Genomic DNA, 18,984 nt, shown 5'->3' with positions numbered 1-18,984 from the left:
ATTTTGGATTGAGTCGCTTGAAGAGAACCTTAGTTCCTCTACGCTAGACGACATTACGGACAGGCTTAGAGTCCTTAAACTAGCTAATTCTTTCATTTCGGAGGCCGTAGTACATTTAACCAAACTTACGGCTAAGAACTCAGGATTCGCCATACAGGCACGCAGGGCACTGTGGCTAAAATCCTGGTCAGCTGATGTTACTTCTAAGTCCAAATTACTTAATATACCTTTCAAGGGGCAGTCCTTATTCGGGCCCGGTTTGAAAGAAATTATCGCTGACATTACGGGAGGTAAGGGCCACGCCCTACCTCAAGACAAGGCCAAAGCTAAGGCTAGACAGTCTAATTTTCGTCCCTTTCGGAATTTCAAAACAGGAGCAGCATCAACCTCCACTGCACCAAAACAGGAAGGAGCTGTTGCTCGTTACAGGCAAGGCTGGAAGCCTAACCAGTCCTGGAACAAAAGCAAGCAGGCCAGGAAACCTGCTGCTGCCCCAAAGACAGCATGAACCGAGAGCCCCCGATCCGGGACCGGATCTAGTAGGGGGCAGACTCTCTCTCTTCGCCCAGGCCTGGGCAAGAGATGTTCAGGATCCCTGGGCACTAGAGATCATATCTCAGGGATACCTTCTAGACTTCAAATTATCTCCCCCAAGAGGGAGATTTCATCTGTCAAGGTTGTCAACAAACCAGATAAAGAAAGAAGCGTTTCTACGCTGCGTACAAGATCTGTTAACAATGGGAGTGATCCATCCGGTTCCGTGGTCGGAACAAGGACAAGGGTTCTACTCAAACCTGTTTGTGGTTCCCAAAAAAGAGGGAACTTTCAGGCCAATCTTAGATTTAAAGACTCTAAACAAATTCCTAAGAGTTCCATCGTTCAAAATGGAAACTATTCGGACAATCTTACCCATGATCCAAGAGGGTCAGTACATGACCACAGTGGATTTAAAGGATGCTTACCTTCACATACCGATCCACAAAGATCATCACCGGTATCTAAGGTTTGCCTTCTTAGACAGGCACTACCAGTTTGTAGCTCTTCCATTCGGATTGGCTATGGCTCCAAGAATCTTCACAAAGGTTCTGGGTGCCCTTCTAGCGGTACTAAGACCGCGAGGGATTTCGGTAGCTCCGTACCTAGACGACATTCTAATACAAGCTTCAAGCTTTCAAACTGCCAAGTCTCATACAGAGTTAGTTCTGGCATTTCTAAGGTCGCATGGATGGAAAGTGAACGAAAAGAAGAGTTCTCTCTTTCCTCTCACAAGAGTTCCATTCTTGGGGACTCTTATAGATTCTGTAGAGATGAAGATTTACCTGACAGAAGACAGGTTAACAAAACTTCAAAATGCATGCCGCGTCCTTCATTCCATTCAACACCCGTCAGTAGCTCAATGCATGGAGGTGATCGGCTTAATGGTAGCGGCAATGGACATAGTACCTTTTGCACGCCTACACCTCAGACCGCTGCAATTATGCATGCTAAGTCAGTGGAATGGGGATTACTCAGATTTGTCCCCTACTCTGAATCTGAATCAAGAGACCAGAAATTCTCTTCTATGGTGGCTTTATCGGCCACACCTATCCAGGGGGATGCCATTCAGCAGGCCAGACTGGACAATTGTAACAACAGACGCCAGCCTACTAGGTTGGGGCGCTGTCTGGAATTCTCTGAAGGCTCAGGGACTATGGAATCAGGAGGAGAGTCTCCTTCCAATAAACATTCTGGAATTGAGAGCAGTTCTCAATGCCCTTCTGGCTTGGCCCCAGTTAATAACTCGGGGGTTCATCAGGTTTCAGTCGGACAACATCACGACTGTAGCTTACATCAACCATCAGGGAGGGACAAGAAGCTCCCTAGCAATGATGGAAGTATCAAAGATAATTCGCTGGGCAGAGTCTCACTCTTGCCACCTGTCAGCAATCCACATCCCGGGAGTGGAGAACTGGGAGGCGGATTTCTTGAGTCGCCAGACTCTTCATCCGGGGGAGTGGGAACTTCATCCGGAGGTCTTTGCCCAAATACTTCGACGTTGGGGCAAACCAGAGATAGATCTCATGGCGTCTCGCCAGAACGCCAAACTTCCTCGCTACGGGTCCAGATCCAGGGATCCGGGAGCAGTTCTGATAGATGCTTTGACAGCACCTTGGAACTTCAGGATGGCTTATGTGTTTCCACCCTTCCCGCTGCTTCCTCGATTGATTGCCAAAATCAAACAGGAGAGAGCATCAGTAATTCTAATAGCACCTGCTTGGCCACGCAGGACTTGGTATGCAGATCTAGTGGACATGTCATCCTGTCCGCCTTGGTCTCTACCTCTAAGACAGGACCTTCTGATACAGGGTCCATTCAAACATCAAAATCTAACTTCTCTGAAGCTGACTGCTTGGAAATTGAACGCTTGATTTTATCAAAACGTGGTTTTTCTGAGTCGGTTATTGATACCCTGATTCAGGCTAGGAAGCCTGTTACCAGAAGGATTTACCATAAAATATGGCGGAAATACCTATACTGGTGCGAATCCAAAGGTTACTCCTGGAGTAAGGTTAGGATCGCTAGGATATTGTCTTTTCTACAAGAAGGTTTAGAAAAGGGTTTATCAGCTAGTTCATTAAAGGGACAGATTTCAGCTCTGTCCATCTTGTTACACAGACGTCTGTCAGAAAATCCAGACGTCCAGTCCTTTTGTCAGGCTTTAGCTAGGATCAAGCCTGTGTTTAAAGCTGTTGCTCCACCATGGAGTTTAAACTTAGTTCTTAACGTTTTACAGGGTGTTCCGTTTGAACCCCTTCATTCCATTGATATAAAAATGTTATCTTGGAAAGTTCTGTTTTTAATGGCTATTTCCTCGGCTCGAAGAGTCTCTGAGTTATCAGCCTTACATTGTGATTCCCCTTATCTGATTTTTCACTCAGACAAGGTAGTTCTGCGTACTAAACCTGGGTTCTTACCTAAGGTAGTCACTAACAGGAACATCAATCAAGAGATTGTTGTCCCATCCTTGTGTCCAAATCCTTCTTCAAAGAAGGAACGTCTTTTACACAATCTGGATGTAGTTCGTGCCCTCAAGTTCTACTTGCAGGCAACTAAAGATTTTCGCCAAACTTCTTCCTTGTTTGTCGTTTACTCTGGACAGAGGAGAGGTCAAAAAGCTTCTGCTACCTCTCTCTCTTTTTGGCTTTGTAGCATAATACGTTTAGCCTATGAGACTGCTGGACAGCAGCCTCCTGAAAGAATTACAGCTCACTCCACTAGAGCTGTGGCTTCCACTTGGGCCTTTAAGAATGAGGCCTCTGTTGAACAGATTTGCAAGGCTGCAACTTGGTCTTCGCTTCATACTTTTTCCAAATTTTACAAATTTGACACTTTTGCTTCTTCGGAGGCTATTTTTGGGAGAAAGGTTCTTCAGGCAGTGGTTCCTTCTGTATAGTGAGCCTGCCTGTCCCTCCCGTCATCCGTGTACTTTTGCTTTGGTATTGGTATCCCAGAAGTAATGATGACCCGTGGACTGATCACACATAACAGAAGAAAACATAATTTATGCTTACCTGATAAATTCCTTTCTTCTGTTGTGTGATCAGTCCACGGCCCGCCCTGTTTTAAGGCAGGTAAATATCTTTTAAATTATACTCCAGTCACCACTTCACCCTTGGTTACTCCTTTCTCGTTGATTCTTGGTCGAATGACTGGGACTGACGTAGAGGGGAGGAGCTATATGCAGCTCTGCTGGGTGAATCCTCTTGCATTTCCTGTTGGGGAGGAGTTATATCCCAGAAGTAATGATGACCCGTGGACTGATCACACAACAGAAGAAAGGAATTTATCAGGTAAGCATAAATTATGTTTTTTGCACTTCTCGTCTCACTCTGATTCCTGGCACCCTGACACTCACTCTCTCTCTCTATCTCTCTCTCTCTCTCTCTCTCTCTCATATCTTCTTAGCTCAGTATTACTCATTTTAGATTAGGCAGATGATGAAGCAAGCCTTATAGAGACCTTATGCCCTCAAAACACAACTTTACGCCTCCCCAATACAAATACAAAACCAAAGAATCAGAGGCTACTTTCATCAGCCTCCTGAGCATTCCTTGGTCCTTTACCCTTTTCTACATGGTTCCTCCCAATTCCTTGATTCCTTGTCCAGTAACATCCAACAGGCTATCCATATCTCATTATGCATCAGGCTTCAAGACCTCTCCCTCTCAAGTAAACTCTTCATCCATCTTCACCTCCAGGATGCCATCCTTTTGAAAGGTGTTTAGATTCCTAGCTATCTTACCTTATCTCCTGTAATTATGATTTCACAATTCAGTGGTCTTGCATTACCATTAATCTCTATCTCCTTTTATGGATTTGGACACTCTCTTGTGTGAACACTGTTCTATAATGAACACTATGTTTTCCTTTCTTTTTCTATTCTGGCTCCTTAGATTTTTTTTTGTTCTAGTTTGCTTTTTCTTCACCACCATGTTTCTATTCTTTGCATAAAAATAAAACTTTAAGAAGACTAAGTAGGAAGGGAAATTCTAATTTAATTATTTTGTATTTTTTGTTCTTCTCTCTAAAAGGTAGCATGAGATTAACTCATTAGTAATGAATATTCTGTTGATCCATGAGCTGTTACACAGAATGTGAAGACATGAATTTTATGTTGAGTATACAATTTGGTGTTCTGTCGTGCTCTCTTAGAGACTGATGATCTAAAGCTATCCCATCAGGCAAGATGATCTAAGAAGTCTCGTCTGTATAGTGAGGGCCCGTAAAAAAATTAGAAACACAAATTTTATCTTGAGAGATGTTTATATCATTCTGTAGTGTTCTTGATGTGAAGGAGAGACACCTATATTATAATATAAGGTTTAAAATAATCCTAAATATTTTGTCATTTCTCTCCATTTGATCTTTAGGCCCTTAGTAACATAGTCCTGTACTAGTGGGGTATATGCCCTTTGCCTTATTTGAGTAATTACATTGCTTTCCAGACATCTTCAAGATGCTTCCCATTCCCCCTCACATTTTTGTTTTATTTGGAGTAAGGGTAATCTAGGATACAATATATACTTGTTTACTTATTTATTGCAGTCAACAATCTCAAGTTTGTCGATCTTCCTTATGCAAGGGATTGCATGGTAGTAAAATGTCTGATGGCTGCTTCCTAAGATCATACAACTTTCCAGTTTACTTATATTATTAAATTGTCTTCATTCTCTTGGAATACTCTGTTGAAGGAGCAGCAATGCACTACTGGGAGCTAGCTGTATACATCGGGTGAGCCTATGAGAAGAGGCATATATGTACAGCCACCAATCACCAGCTAGCTCCCGGTAGTGTGTTATTGCTCCTTAGCTTACCCATTTATGCTTTTTAATAAAGGATAACAAAAGAATGAAGCAAATTAGCTAGAAGTAAACTGGAAAGTTTGTTAAAATTGCATGTTATTTTTGAATCCTTACAGTTAAATTTGGACTTAACCTGACCCTCAGTTTAGTCCATATACAACTTTTAAAATGATGTAGTTTTTTTTTTCCTACAGATTTGAAGTGCATTGCCCACAACTTAGAAATATTATATATATATATATCCATCCTATAATCTAAAAGGCCAAGTGTGTTTGTCCGAAGCTGTCATGCGCAGTAGAGACAGGACAAACACACCTGACCTTCAACAGACTAACCTCCTTTCATCTGGGGCCGACCGGGCGGGGCTGGGCCTGACGCAGGGTGGGGTGATGCCGGGCCGGGTGTGACGTGGACGGGGCCGTGCGGCTGTGTGAAAGAGAGGGGGGGATAGAGAGAGCAAAAGAGAGGGGGGAGAGAGAGCAAAAGAGAGGGGGAGAGAAACAGCAAAAGAAAGGGGAGAGAGAGAGCAAAAGAAAGGGGAGAGAGAGATAGCAAAAGAAAGGGGAGAGAGAGAGTACAAAAGAGAGGGGGAGAGAGACGGCAAAAGAGGGAGAAAAAACGCAAAAGAGGGGGAGAGAGAGAGCAAAAGAGGGGGGAGAGAGAGAGCAAAAGAGGGGGGAGAGAGAGAGAGCAAAAGAGGGGGGAGAGATAGAGAGCAAAAGAGGGAGGAGAGAGAGAGCAAAAGAGGGGGGGGGAGAGAGAGCAAGAGAGGGAGGAGAGAGGCAGCAAAAGAGAGGGGGAGAGAAACAGCAAAAGAGAGGGGGGAGAGAGAGAGATCAAAAGAGAGGGGGTAGAGAGCGAAATAGAGAGAGGGGGGAGAGAGAGCAGAAGAGAGGGGGAGACAGAGAGCAATAGAGAGGGGGCAGATAGAGCAAAATAGAGGGGGGATAGAGAGAGAGCAAGGGGTAGAACCGCTATACTGAAAAAAATGGCCCATGGTACATATACATACAATCGACTAGAGTAGCGCACTCCCACTCGCTAGAAATCACCAGACAAGGGTGCATAAGTCATAAATAAAGTCCAATAATATGCACTCACTGGATTTTTAACACCGCACACTTTATTCGGTTGTGACGTTTCGGGGCATTCACCCCTTCCTCAGACAATTCAAATGTGATACAAAACAGTGTAATAAAGCATAGTAAGCCTCTCCCCATCAAAGTTCAGCCAATCAAACAGGCAGCAACCCCAATTGCTTCATGTGCACATAATCACTTAAATAAATGTATATCAATGCCCCAAAACATCACAACCGAATAAAGTGTACGGTGTTTAAATCCAGTGAGTGCATATTATTGGACTATGTATAATTATATATATATGTATTGTGAATTGCTTTCTTAACTGACTTCTTTCTAATCCTTGGTTTGCTTCATAGATCTGCAGCATCAGAGAAGAACGTACTGTCTTTGCCCGGTGATAAGGTAACTTTTGATTCTTTTTTTTTTTCTGAACTCAACTTAAACACTTTATATAGATAGGATATTTACAAAGTGTTCCCACTCAAGAGATGCATGCTATTTTTAACAGTTATGTATGTGACATGTATCGGTTAAAAAAATCAATCACTTCCTCATGTACATTGTTATTTTTCATCTACACACTAATAGAAGAGTGTATAGTCCAGAGCAGTCTTCAATCCTTTAGTTGCTAATGTCCCCAATTGATCATTCCACCTTGCCTTTTTTCTCAGAAGTTCTAAGTTCATTTTACCACCTCTTGGCAACAGGGGAACCCAATCGATGAGGATGGATTTAAGCATTGCCACAGTTTGTCCTTTTTACCATAAAATGGCATGCATCCGGCTGTTCACTTTCTTTTTTTTCGTATAGCTTTACAAATGGCACTCAGACGGTTGGCCAAATGTTCCCTAAATGTAGAACTTGTCTTAAACACATTGTATAGCCCGCAGGGGCACACTATAATATGTAATAAAATAACTCTGTCATGCATGTTAACATATGTTTGATCTGTATGAGTTTACCAGTCTGTAGGTGATGAAATTTAGGTCCGGTTATGAACGAATTGCAATTCATACAGCTTCCACATATATAGTACTCCATCCAGGGTTTTGGTAGCTATGTCCCTTCCTGTGTCTTTGGCTCAAAATCCATTGCGACCAGAATGTCCCTAAGGTTTCTAGCCCTGTTGTAAACCATCCTTGGTGATGGGCTATGTAAAAAAGGTAGAGATGTATTCTGATTAATCATGAACCAATTTTTCTCAATCATTTTCTTAATGTGCGAACAAATTGTATTATATAACACCATCATATTCATTCTTCCATCTTTTTTCATGATTTGACTTTGGTGTAAAACATCTTCCTGTGCCCATGTCAACAATTTGTTCAGTATCTGATCAACCTCTATATCTTCATAACCTTTCTAAATAAATTTTAATTTTATGGCCAGTAGTTGTGTTTCCTTCCCATCTCTTTTACTGTAGTTTCAAATTACTCTTATCAATTGTGACCTTAATATATTCCCCTTTTGAGTGGTGCAGGATGAAAACTCTTAGCTATCAACATTGAGTTTCTGTATAGGGGTTCTGTAACCAATCTGAGACCCAATCTCCCATTCAGAGTGCCTATGAAGGACATAGGGGAAGACATGAGTTTAAGCCAGGCGGTTAGAATCTTTTCCCAGTGTAGAGATATCACAGTTCCTGCTATAGTGGAGACATTGGCAGTAAAGCTGAACTATCCCTAGTTTTAAAAGTATATTCACTCTGCCATATCCAAGTTGATGGCTTTCATGCCTCCTCTAGGTAAACACAGAAACACGTGTGTGGCAGATAGTGATCCATCACAAGCCCTTCGCTTACCAGCTTTTTCCTTAGCGAGAGTCATGTTTAGCATCCCTACTCTTTAGAGGGGTGCAGTGGAGTCAGATGATTTGTCTTCTGAGGATGGGTACTCTGAGACTTGGGACCCTCTCCCTGAGGCTGTGGGGGAGGATGTGTTATTCAATTTCAGACTTGAGCATATCCTTGCTTTATTGCGGGAAGTGTTAAAAGTTTTAAAGGTAAAGAATGTTCCAACTACTGAAAAGCCAGCTATGAAAATGTTTTGATAAATTCTTTAAGCCGGCTCCTAAAAAACCCTTTGACATCCCTGTACCCGATTCAGTTGCCAAACTATTAAGTAAGGAATGGAACAAGCCAAGTGTGCACTTTGTTCTGTCCACAAAGTTCAAGGCCATGTTTGTGAAACAGTCCCTATGGTGGATGTTTCTACTCTTGCCAGCAAACCAACATTCGTTTAGAGACAGTACCTATTTTAAGGACCCCATGGACAGGAAACTTGAAGGTTTCTAAAGGCAGTAGTTTTCAGATGGCCGGTTTCCTGTTTCGCCCAGCTGTCAACATCAGCTACCTTAGTCTGGTGTGATAACTTATAGGAGCTAGTTTGAGGAAAAAATGGTATGTTAAAAACTAATAATAATGTCCTTCTCTATCAGCAGTACACAGTACATCAGGACACTTTTGTTGCATGTATTATAATTCTTAATTTTTGTTTTGTTTAATTTATACTAGTTAAATGTAAGTATGTCCTATATTTTTAAAACAATCTGTTTCTTCCACTCTTGGAAATTAAAGGGACAGTGTACACCAACTTTTATATAGCTTCATGTAATTGACATTACTATAAAGAATAATATGCACAGATACTGTTTTAAAAATCCAGTATAAAACCTTTTAAATTGTTTCTTAGAAGCTTCCAGTTTAGCACTGTTTATGAGGTTAGGCTAGGACACCCAGGGAAATAGGCTTGGAAAGCAGGCATAGCAGACACTCCCCTACTTCCCTGCATATAAAAAGAGAGATTACACAAACAATAGCAGCACAAAACCGTAGACCTGTGTCTACATTTGATACTTTAGGGCTTGGTTAGGAGTCTGAAAATCAGAACAATATTATTAAAAAAAATTAGCAAAACTATACATTGTTTACAATATCCCTTTTAAGATTTCTGTAGCATTCAGACCACGGAAACATTGACGACTTGTTTTTCTATTTGTAAAATAACTCACTGTGCTTGCCAGCATAACCAACGTTTATGTTTTTGTCGGATTTTAAATCAAGAACATAGATTTCTTTTTAATGACACGAGTCCACGGATCATCTTAATTACTATTGTGAATACCACTCCTGCCCTGCAGGAGGCGGCAAAGAGCACCACAGCAAAGCTGTTAAATATCACCTCCCTTCACTCCCAACCCAGTCATTCTCTTTGCCTACGTTAAGAGCAAGGAGGTGGTAAATTAGGGGGTTTGGAGAAAAGATTATCGAAAAGTTCTCTAAAGGGTCAAATTTCTGCCTATTTTGTTACACAAACGTCTGGCAGATGCTCCAGATGTGCAATCTTTTTGTCAGGCCTTTATCAGGACCAGGCCTGTGTTCAAGCCAGTTACTCCTCCATGGAGTCTTAATTTGGTTCTCAAAGTTCTTCAAGGGGCTCCGTTTGAGCCTATGCATTCCTTAGATATTAAGTTGTTATCTTGGAAAGTTTTATTTCTTGTTGCTATTTCTTCTGCTCGCAGAGTGTCAGAGCTCTCGGCACTGCAGTACGAGTCCCCTTACCTTATATTTCATTCAGATAAGGTAGTTTTATGTACTAAATTAGGATTTCTTCCTAAAGTTGTTTCTGATCGGAACATTAATCAGGAGATTGTTGTTCCTTCCTTGTGTCCTAATCCTACATCTCAGAAGGAGCGGCTTCTGCACAATTTGGACGTGGTCTGTGCGTTAAAATTTTACCTGCAGGCGACTAAGGATTTTCGTCAGTCTTCTGCTTTGTTTGTGGTTTTCTCGGGAAAATGTAAGGGACAGAAAGCTACGGCTACTTCTCTTTCTTTTTGGTGAAGAGTATCATACGTTTTGCATATGAGACTGCTGGACAGCAGCCTCCAGACAGATTTACGGCTCATTCCACGAGGGCTGTTGCTTCCTCATGGGCATTCAAAATTAAGCTTCTATGGAACAGATTTGCAAGGCTGCAACTTAGTCCTCTCTTCACACTTTTTAAAAATTCTACAAATTTGACACTTTTGCCTCGGTTGAGGCCGCTTTTGGGAGAAAGGTTCTTCAAGCAGTGGTGCCTTCTGTTTAGGTTCCCCGTCTTGTCCCTCCCGTATCATCTGTGTACTCTAGCTTGGGTATTGATTCCCAATAGTAATTAAGATGATCCGTGGACTCATCGTGTCATTAAAAAGAAAAGAAAATTTATGCTTACCTGATAAATTTCTTTTTTTACACGAGTCCACGGCCCGCCCTGTTTTTGATAGACAGGTTGTTGGTTATTATAAACTTCAGACACCTCTGCACCTTGTTACTTCCTTTCTCTCCTTTACTTCGGTTGAATGACTAGGTTGGGAGGGAAGGGAGGTGATATTTAACAGCTTTGCTGTGGTGCTCTTTGCCGCCTCCTGCAGGGCAGGAGTGGTATTTCCAATAGTAATTAAGATGATCCGTGAACTCGTGTCAAAAAATAAATAAATTTATCAGGTAAGCATAAATATTCTTTTTAGTAAACTAGAAAAAGTTAATTAATTTTTGTAATGTATTTTTATATTCTAGGGAGGCTATTCTGAAGATGAACAGTACATCGATGATTTTGAAGAAGAAGAACAAATCTCTTCTCAAATATCTGAAAACCAAAAAGACTGGAACAAGCTGGCATTTTACCAGCGTTCTTCACCAAGGTAAGTGCAACATGATCTTTTGTGTCTTAATCAATTCTTCAGGATATATAGAGGAACCACTGATAAATATGTTTTCAGTTGCCTCTAATGCAGCAAACTTTAGATCAATTCCATTTGCCAATTCCATAGGAAATATGGTGCATGTTTATTGAACCTCTCATTGCCAAACTATTTCACATCACTTTTCTGAAGCTGTTATTATTCTTTTGCATTCATTGTATTTAAACATCAATTTCATTACTTGGAGGAGGACATGGAGGATTTTAATCTCAAACTCTTATCTCCACCATAATTTTAATGAATATATATATATATATATATATATATATATATATATATATATATATATATATATATACAGGTAGCCCTCAGTTTACGCCGGGGTTAGGTTCCAGAAGGAATGGTTGTAAATCGAAACCGTTGTAAATTGAAACCCAGTTTATAAAGCAAGTCAATGGGAAGTGAGTGAGTTAGGTTCCAGGTCCCTCTCAAAATTGTCATAAGTAACACCTAATACATTATTTTTAAAGCTTTGAAATGAAGACTTTAAATGCTAAATAGCATTATAAACCTAATAAAATAATCACACAACACAGAATATATAATTAAACTAAGTTAAATGAACAAAAACATTTGCTAAACAGAGTTATAAACCTAATAAAATAATCACACAACACAGACTTCACTTGCATTTTTCTGCAAACAGTTCTTTCTATGCATTCCAATCTGGACTGATTTATAGACAGGAAGATCTTGTTCCTTTGAAATCTGCTCGATAGCGCAGGTCTGGTTAAACTGATTAATTTCAGCTTGCTTGGCTTTGCTGCAACACAAGCGGACAGCTCCACATACTGACTATTTTAATAAATGCACTGCTTCTCAATGCTTTTCAATAGCAGTCACATGACTGGAAAAAAAGGTTGTTATTCTGAAACGGTGTAAATTGAACCGTTGTAAACCGAGGGCCACCTGTGTGTGTGTATGTATATATATATATATATATATATATATATATTTATATTGTACAAGGTAAGCAGCATGTGATTAATTTTATTCAAATTCCACATATAACTTCTGTTCATTTGGTATTTTGGATGTAAATATATCCTTGTTACATTTGTGCCTTCCGCCATTCCAGTTATAAAATGCATTAAAGAGACCATAAAGGTAATGAATCTGCCTCAACAGATAGGTTCAGAAGTATGCCAATATTCCAGATAAAGTGCCTGTTTCAGATTTGTTAAAGGAAATATTGATAGAATTATGAACTAAGCCTGAAAATATTTATTTTTTTAAATTCCTTCGTCCTATGATAGATTCTGCCATGGCTTGTCTTTAAAAAAATATATATATATTTCCCCACTGATGATTCTTGAGCATTTAAAGCAGGAGCACTCACATGTTTTACATGAAAGGCCAAACAAGGTTGCAGGATTACATTTTACTGACACTGCTGCTAAAAGATAACACCTTGAAATAAAAATGATGTACCAATATTCATTTATTGTATTTGTGATTTTGTTTTTACAATTTTATTCATTTATATTATAGGCATAATATGAATTTGATCCTACCACATTATAATTTAAGTAATTGTGTCTGTATGAGATTAAAATACACATTGTTTTATGATTAAAAGGTAAAATTTATAATTAAGCAAGATTGTTCTAAAACACGTCTATGGTTTGCGCTTTTCCCTAGGTTATCGTACAGAGAATGGACATCTCCCTCTCCTACCTTATTGAAAATAAGATCTGAGTGAGTGTTACTTAAATAAATAAAATATATTTTTTAATAATGTGTGCCCCTATGCTCTCCATTTTAACTACCATAGCTTTGTGTACTTCAGCCTCCCCTTTTTGCGCTACTTATTGTTAAATTTGTAAAGCTCTACTGACCCAGTTCTTTTTCTTTCATGTAAGTGGCAAGAGTCCATGAGCTTGTGACGTATGGGATATACATTCCTACCAGGAGGGGGCAAAGTTTCCCAAACCTCAAAATGCCTATAATTACACCTCCCACCACACACATACCTCAGTTTTACAAACTTTGCCTCACTGTGGAGGTGGTGAAACAAGATGTGCTTGATTTTCTTCTATGATAGGCGCTTCTAAGCATTTTAAAGCCCAATTCCTCTGAGTACAGTGTTTGTCAGAGGGATGTGAAGGGAGTATTGCCTGTTGATTTAGTGGTTTCACCCATGGGAAATCCTTTCAAAGGCTCTCTGTAATCGGTCGCAGGGATTCATCCCCTGCCTCCCTTTTCAGATCGACTTTATACTCCTATACCATTACCTCTGCTGATATTTTTCAGTACTGGTTTGTCTGTCTGCTATATGTGGATGGGTGTCTTCTTGTAAGTTGGTATTATTTTTTAAGACACTCTCAGCTATGTTTGGCGCTTTATGTTATAAAGTTTTAAATATATGTAATTGCTTATATTTGCCAAGAGTCAGGTCTATGTATATTTCCCTTTTCTGCAGACTATCAGTTTAATTATGGAATTATTTTAAAAAAATTTCTTACCTCGGGTTCCAGTTCTTTCAATTTGACTTTGTTTTCCAAATGTTCGCAGGCAAAATATGCTCCAAGGACGCAAAATGCCGTTTTTTATGGCGTCATTCTTGGCGCAAATTTTTTTTTTCTGCAGCATTGCGTCTAAGGTGACGTAAGTTTCGTCATTTCCTGCATCTTTGTGAACGCAAGTTGTTTTGGCGCGAAGTTGCGCTTGTTATGACGCGAGTTGCGTAATTTCCTGATGTTGGCTTTGGCGACAAAAATTTTTTACTTCCTTTTTGCGCCATGCGTCATACTTGGCACCAAAAAGTTTTTTGTATATTACCCCTCTTCCTTTAATGCTTTTGGTTCTCTTCATATTATTAAGAGCTATGATGCTTATTTTTTAGCATCTTACTTTAGCATAAGCATTTTTTCCCATTCCTGAAACTGCTATATGAGGAAATTTAATATTTTGTTTAAATGTTTTTTTCTTTTTTCATTTTGTAAGATGTCTGTCTGATCCTGCCTCTGATGTTGCTGTAGAAACCATGCTGCATGAACACAGTTCTACCAAAGCTAAGTGTGTCTGTTGTAAATTAACTGATGTTATTTCTTCAGCCCAATTATGTGGCATCTGTCATGATAAGCTTTTGCATGCTGATAATGTTTCTATTAGTACTAATACATCGTCTGTTGTTCCTTCAACGTCTAATAAAGAATTATATTGCTGCAGCTATAGATAAGGCTATGTCTGCTATTCCGCCTTCAAATAAACGTAAAAGGTCTTTTAAAACTTGCTTCGACTGACAGCATACTGAAATATCCTCTGCTGATGAGAAGATCCTGATTCAGATTCTGAAATTGACAAATCCTCCTATCTGTTGATTATATTCGTTCTTTATTAAAGGAAGTTCTGGTTACTTTGGGTATTGAAGAGTCTAGTCGTATTGATAACAAAGCCAGTAAACATTTAAATACTGTTTTTAAACCTCCTAAGGTTGCACCTGAAGTTTTTCCTGTTCCAGATGCTGTTTCTGATATAATTACTAAAGAATGGTCTAAGCCTGGTTCTTCTTTTAATGCTTCTTCTAGGTTTAATAAATCGTATCCTTTACCTGTGGCTAATTTAGAGTTTTGGGGAAAAGTCCCTAAGGTTGATAGGGCTATTTCCACTCTTGCCAAACGTACTACTATTCCTATGAAAGATAGTACTTCTTTCTCTTGTAAGGTGTATCCAGTCCACGGATCATCCATTACTTGTGGGATATTCTCCTTCCCAACAGGAAGCTGCAAGAGGATCACCCACAGCAGAGCTGTCTATATAGCTCCTCTCCTAACTGCCACCTCCAGTCATTCTCTTGCAGCTCTCGACAAGAAAGGAAGTAGCTAGAGAGATGTGGTGAATTTATTTAATTTATCTTCAATCAAAAGTATATTTTCAAATGGTACCGGAGTTGTACTGTTTTAGCCTCAGGCAGAAAGTTGAAGAGTCTGCCTGTGGTTTTTGATGATCTTAGCAGGTTGTAACTAAGATACATTGCTGTTCTCAAACATAACTGAAGAGATGAGGTAACTTCAGCTGGGGGAATGGCGTGCAGGGTCTCCTGCTATGAGGTATGTGCAGTTTAAATTTTTCTAGAGAAATGAATATGCTAGAAAATGCTGTTAATACCGGATTTATTTAAGGTAAGCCTGATTACAGTGATTTAATAACGACTAGTATCATGCTTGCTGTAAAAGGTAATATTCTTATTACTTTCTCACATTACTGAAAAATAAGATAACGTTTGCTGGAAGTGTTTAAACGTTTTTTTCTACATATTGTTGATAAAACTTTATTGGGGCCCAGTTTTTTCCACATGGCTGGCTAGATTTTTAGGGATAGTTTTGTTAGGCCCTCTTACTGTGAATACAGCTTGAGAGGGGCCTATTTTCACGCCTAAATGTGCATTAGATTTTGCAGTTTGAGACATCCAGTTTCCCTGAAGGAGTACCCTGAACACTTAGGACCTCTCCAAAGGGTTTTTGTGCCTTCCAAAGTCGTTGTATGGGCAGGTAGGGCCACAGCAGAGCTGTGGCAGTTTGTTGTGACTGTTAAAAAAACGGTTATATTGTTTTTTTGATCCGGTTTTGAAACTAAGGGGTTAATCATCCATTTGCAAGTGGGTGCAATGCTCTGTTAGCCTATTATACACACTGTAAAAATTTCGTAAGATTTACTGCTTTTTATCACTGTTTTTCAATTTCTGACTTTTTTTGTTTCTCTTAAAGGCACAGTACCGTTTTTATTTTTTGCTTGTTTACATTTATTAAAGTGTTTTCCAAGCTTGCTGATCTCATTGCTAGTCTGTTTAAACATGTCTGACATAGAGGAAACTCCTTGTTCATTATGTTTAGAAGCCATTGTGGAACCCCCTCTTAGAATGTGTACCAAATGTACTGATTTTACTTTAAGTTATAAAGATCATATTCTGGCTTTAAAAGATTTATCACCAGAGGAAACTGACAAGGGGGAAGTTATGCAGACTAACTCGCCCCACGTGTCAGAACCTTTGACTCCCGCTCAAGGGACGCCCGCTCAAGAGGCGCCAAGTACATCTAGCGCGCCCATGGCGTTTACTTTACAAGACATGGCGGCAGTTATGGATCATACCCTTACAGCGGTATTGGCCAAACTACCAGGGTTACAAGGAAAGCGAGACAGCTCTGGGGCTAGGAGAAATACAGAGCACTCTGACGCTTTAGTAGCTATGTCTGATATCCCCTCACAATATGCAGAAGCTGAGACAGGAGAGCTTCTATCTGTGGGTGATTTTTCTGACTCAGGGAAGATGCTTCAACCTGATTCTGATATGTCAACATTTAAATTTAAGCTTGAACACCTCCGCGTGTTGCTCAGGGAGGTTTTAGCTACTCGTGATGACTGTGACACCATTATAGTGCCAGAGAAATTGTGTAGATTGGATAAATACTATGCAGTGCCTGTTTACACTGATGTTTTTCCAAAACCTAAGAGGTTTTCAGAAATTATTACTAAGGAATGGGATAGACCAGGTGTACCGTTCTCTCCCCCTCCTGTTTTTAAGAAAATGTTTCCAATAAATGCCGCTACACGGGACTTATGGCAAACGGTCCCTAAGGTGGAGGGAGCCGTTTCTACCCTAGCTAAGCGTACAACTATCCCCGTCGAGGACAGTTGTGCTTTCCTAGATCCAATGGATAAAAAGTTGGAGGGTTACCTTAAGAAAATGTTTATTCAACAGGGTTTTATTCTCCAGCCTCTTGCATGCATTGCCCCGGTCACTGCTGCTGCGGCCTTCTGGTTTGAGTCTCTGGAAGAGGCCTTACAGGTAGAAACCCCATTGGATGATATACTTGACAAGCTTAAAGCGCTTAAGCTAGCCAATTCATTTGTTTCTGACGCCGTTGTTCATTTAACCAAACTAAAGGCTAAGAACTCAGGTTTTGCTATTCAGGCGCGTAGGGCGCTATGGCTTAAATCCTGGTCAGCTGACGTTACTTCAAAGTCTAAGCTTCTCAACATTCCCTTCAAGGGGCAGACCCTATTCGGGCCTGGACTGAAGGAGATCATTTCTGATATTACTGGAGGAAAAGGTCATGCCCTTCCTCAGGATAGGTCTAATAAACAAATTTTCGTGCTTTTCGAAACTTTAAGACGAGCACGGCATCAACTTCCTCTAATACAAAACAAGAGGGAAATTTTGCCCAGTCCAAGCCGGTCTGGAGACCTAACCAGGCCTGGAACAAAGGTAAGCAGGCCAAGAAGCCTGCTGCTGCCTCTAAGACAGCATGAAAGATCAGCCCCCGATCCGGTAACGGATCTAGTAGGGGCAGACTTTCTCTCTTCGCCCAGGCTTGGGCAAGAGATGTCTAGGATCCCTGGGCGTTGGAAATTGTGTCCCAGGGATATCTTCTGGACTTCAAAGCTTCTTCCCCAAAAGGAAGATTTCACCTCTCACAATTATCTGCAGACCAGATAAAGAGAGAGGCATTCTTACATTGTGTTCAAGACCTCCTAGTTATGGGAGTGATCCACCCAGTTCCAAAGGAGGAACAGGGGCAAGGCTTCTATTCAAATCTCTTTGTGGTTCCCAAGAAAGAGGGAACCTTCAGACCAATCTTAGATCTCAAGATCCTAAACAAATTTCTCAGGGTCCCATCTTTCAAGATGGAGACTATTCGAACCATCCTACCTATGATCCAGGAGGGTCAATACATGACTGCCGTGGACTTAAAGGATGCTTATCTTCACATTCCGATACACAAAGATCATCATTGGTTTCTCAGGTTCGCCTTCCTAGACAGGCATTACCAGTTTGTGGCTCTTCCCTTTGGGTTAGCTACGGCACCAAGAATCTTTACGAAGGTTCTGGGGTCACTTCTGGCGGTCCTAAGGCCGCGGGGCATAGCAGTAGCCCCTTACTTAGATGACATTCTGATACAGGCGTCAAATTTCCCGATTGCCAAGTCCCATACGGACATTGTTCTGGCATTCCTGAGGTCTCATGGGTGGAAAGTGAACGAAAAAAAGAGTTCTCTATCCCCTCTCACAAGAGTTTCCTGGGAACTCTGATAGATTCTGTAGAAATGAGGATTTACAGAGGCCAGGTTGTCAAAACTTCTAAATTCCTGCCGTGTTCTTTATTATACTTCTCGCCCTTCGGTGGCTCAGTGTATGGAAGTAATCGGCTTCATGGTAGCGGCAATGGACATAGTTCCGTTTGCCCGCCTACATCTCAGACCGCTGCAACTCTGCATGCTCAGTCAGTGGAATGGGGATTACACAGATTTGTCCCCTCTACTAAATCTGGATCAAGAGACCAGGGATTCTCTTCTCTGGTGGCTATCTCGGGTCCATCTGTCCAAAGGTATGACCTTCCGCAGGCCAGATTGGACAATAGTAACAACAGATGCCAGCCTTCTGGGCTGGGGTGCAGTCTGGAACTCTCTGAAGGCTCAGGGGTCGTGGACTCAGGAGGAGGCACTCCTTCCAATAAACATTCTGGAACTAAGAGCGATATTCAATGCTCTTCAGGCTTGGCCTCAGCTAGCAGCAGTGAGGTTCATCAGATTTCAGTCGGACAACATCACAACTGTAGCTTATATCAACCATCAAGGGGGAACAAGGAGTTCCCTAGCGATGTTGGAGGTTTCAAAGATAATTCGATGGCAGAGATTCACTCTTGCCATCTATCAGCTATCCATATCCCAGAGTAGAGAACTGGGAGGCAGATTTTCTAAGTCGACAGACTTTTCATCCGGGGGAGTGGGAGGTCCCTCCGGAGGTGTTTGCACAGTTGATTCAACGTTGGGGCAAACCAGAACTGGATCTCATGGCGTCTCGCCAGAACGCCAAGC

The 18,984-nt window shown here is 40.9% G+C and overlaps 1 protein-coding gene across 1 annotated transcript in view; it reads left to right on the top strand.

Annotated features, from left to right (window-relative positions):
* Positions 1-18,984, top strand: part of SPATA7 (spermatogenesis associated 7) — a 328,138-nt gene that overhangs the window by 188,517 nt on the left and 120,637 nt on the right. The window contains exons 5-8 of the mRNA XM_053710849.1: positions 6,784-6,829; positions 8,276-8,428; positions 10,983-11,107; positions 12,809-12,865. Coding sequence (XP_053566824.1) covers positions 6,784-6,829; positions 8,276-8,428; positions 10,983-11,107; positions 12,809-12,865 — 381 coding nt within the window. The remainder of the gene's footprint in view (positions 1-6,783; positions 6,830-8,275; positions 8,429-10,982; positions 11,108-12,808; positions 12,866-18,984) is intronic.

Source organism: Bombina bombina, chromosome 1 (genome assembly GCF_027579735.1).
Source record: "Bombina bombina isolate aBomBom1 chromosome 1, aBomBom1.pri, whole genome shotgun sequence".
NCBI classification, from domain to species: Eukaryota; Metazoa; Chordata; class Amphibia; order Anura; family Bombinatoridae; genus Bombina; species Bombina bombina.
This window is presented reverse-complemented; position numbering and strand designations above follow the sequence as displayed.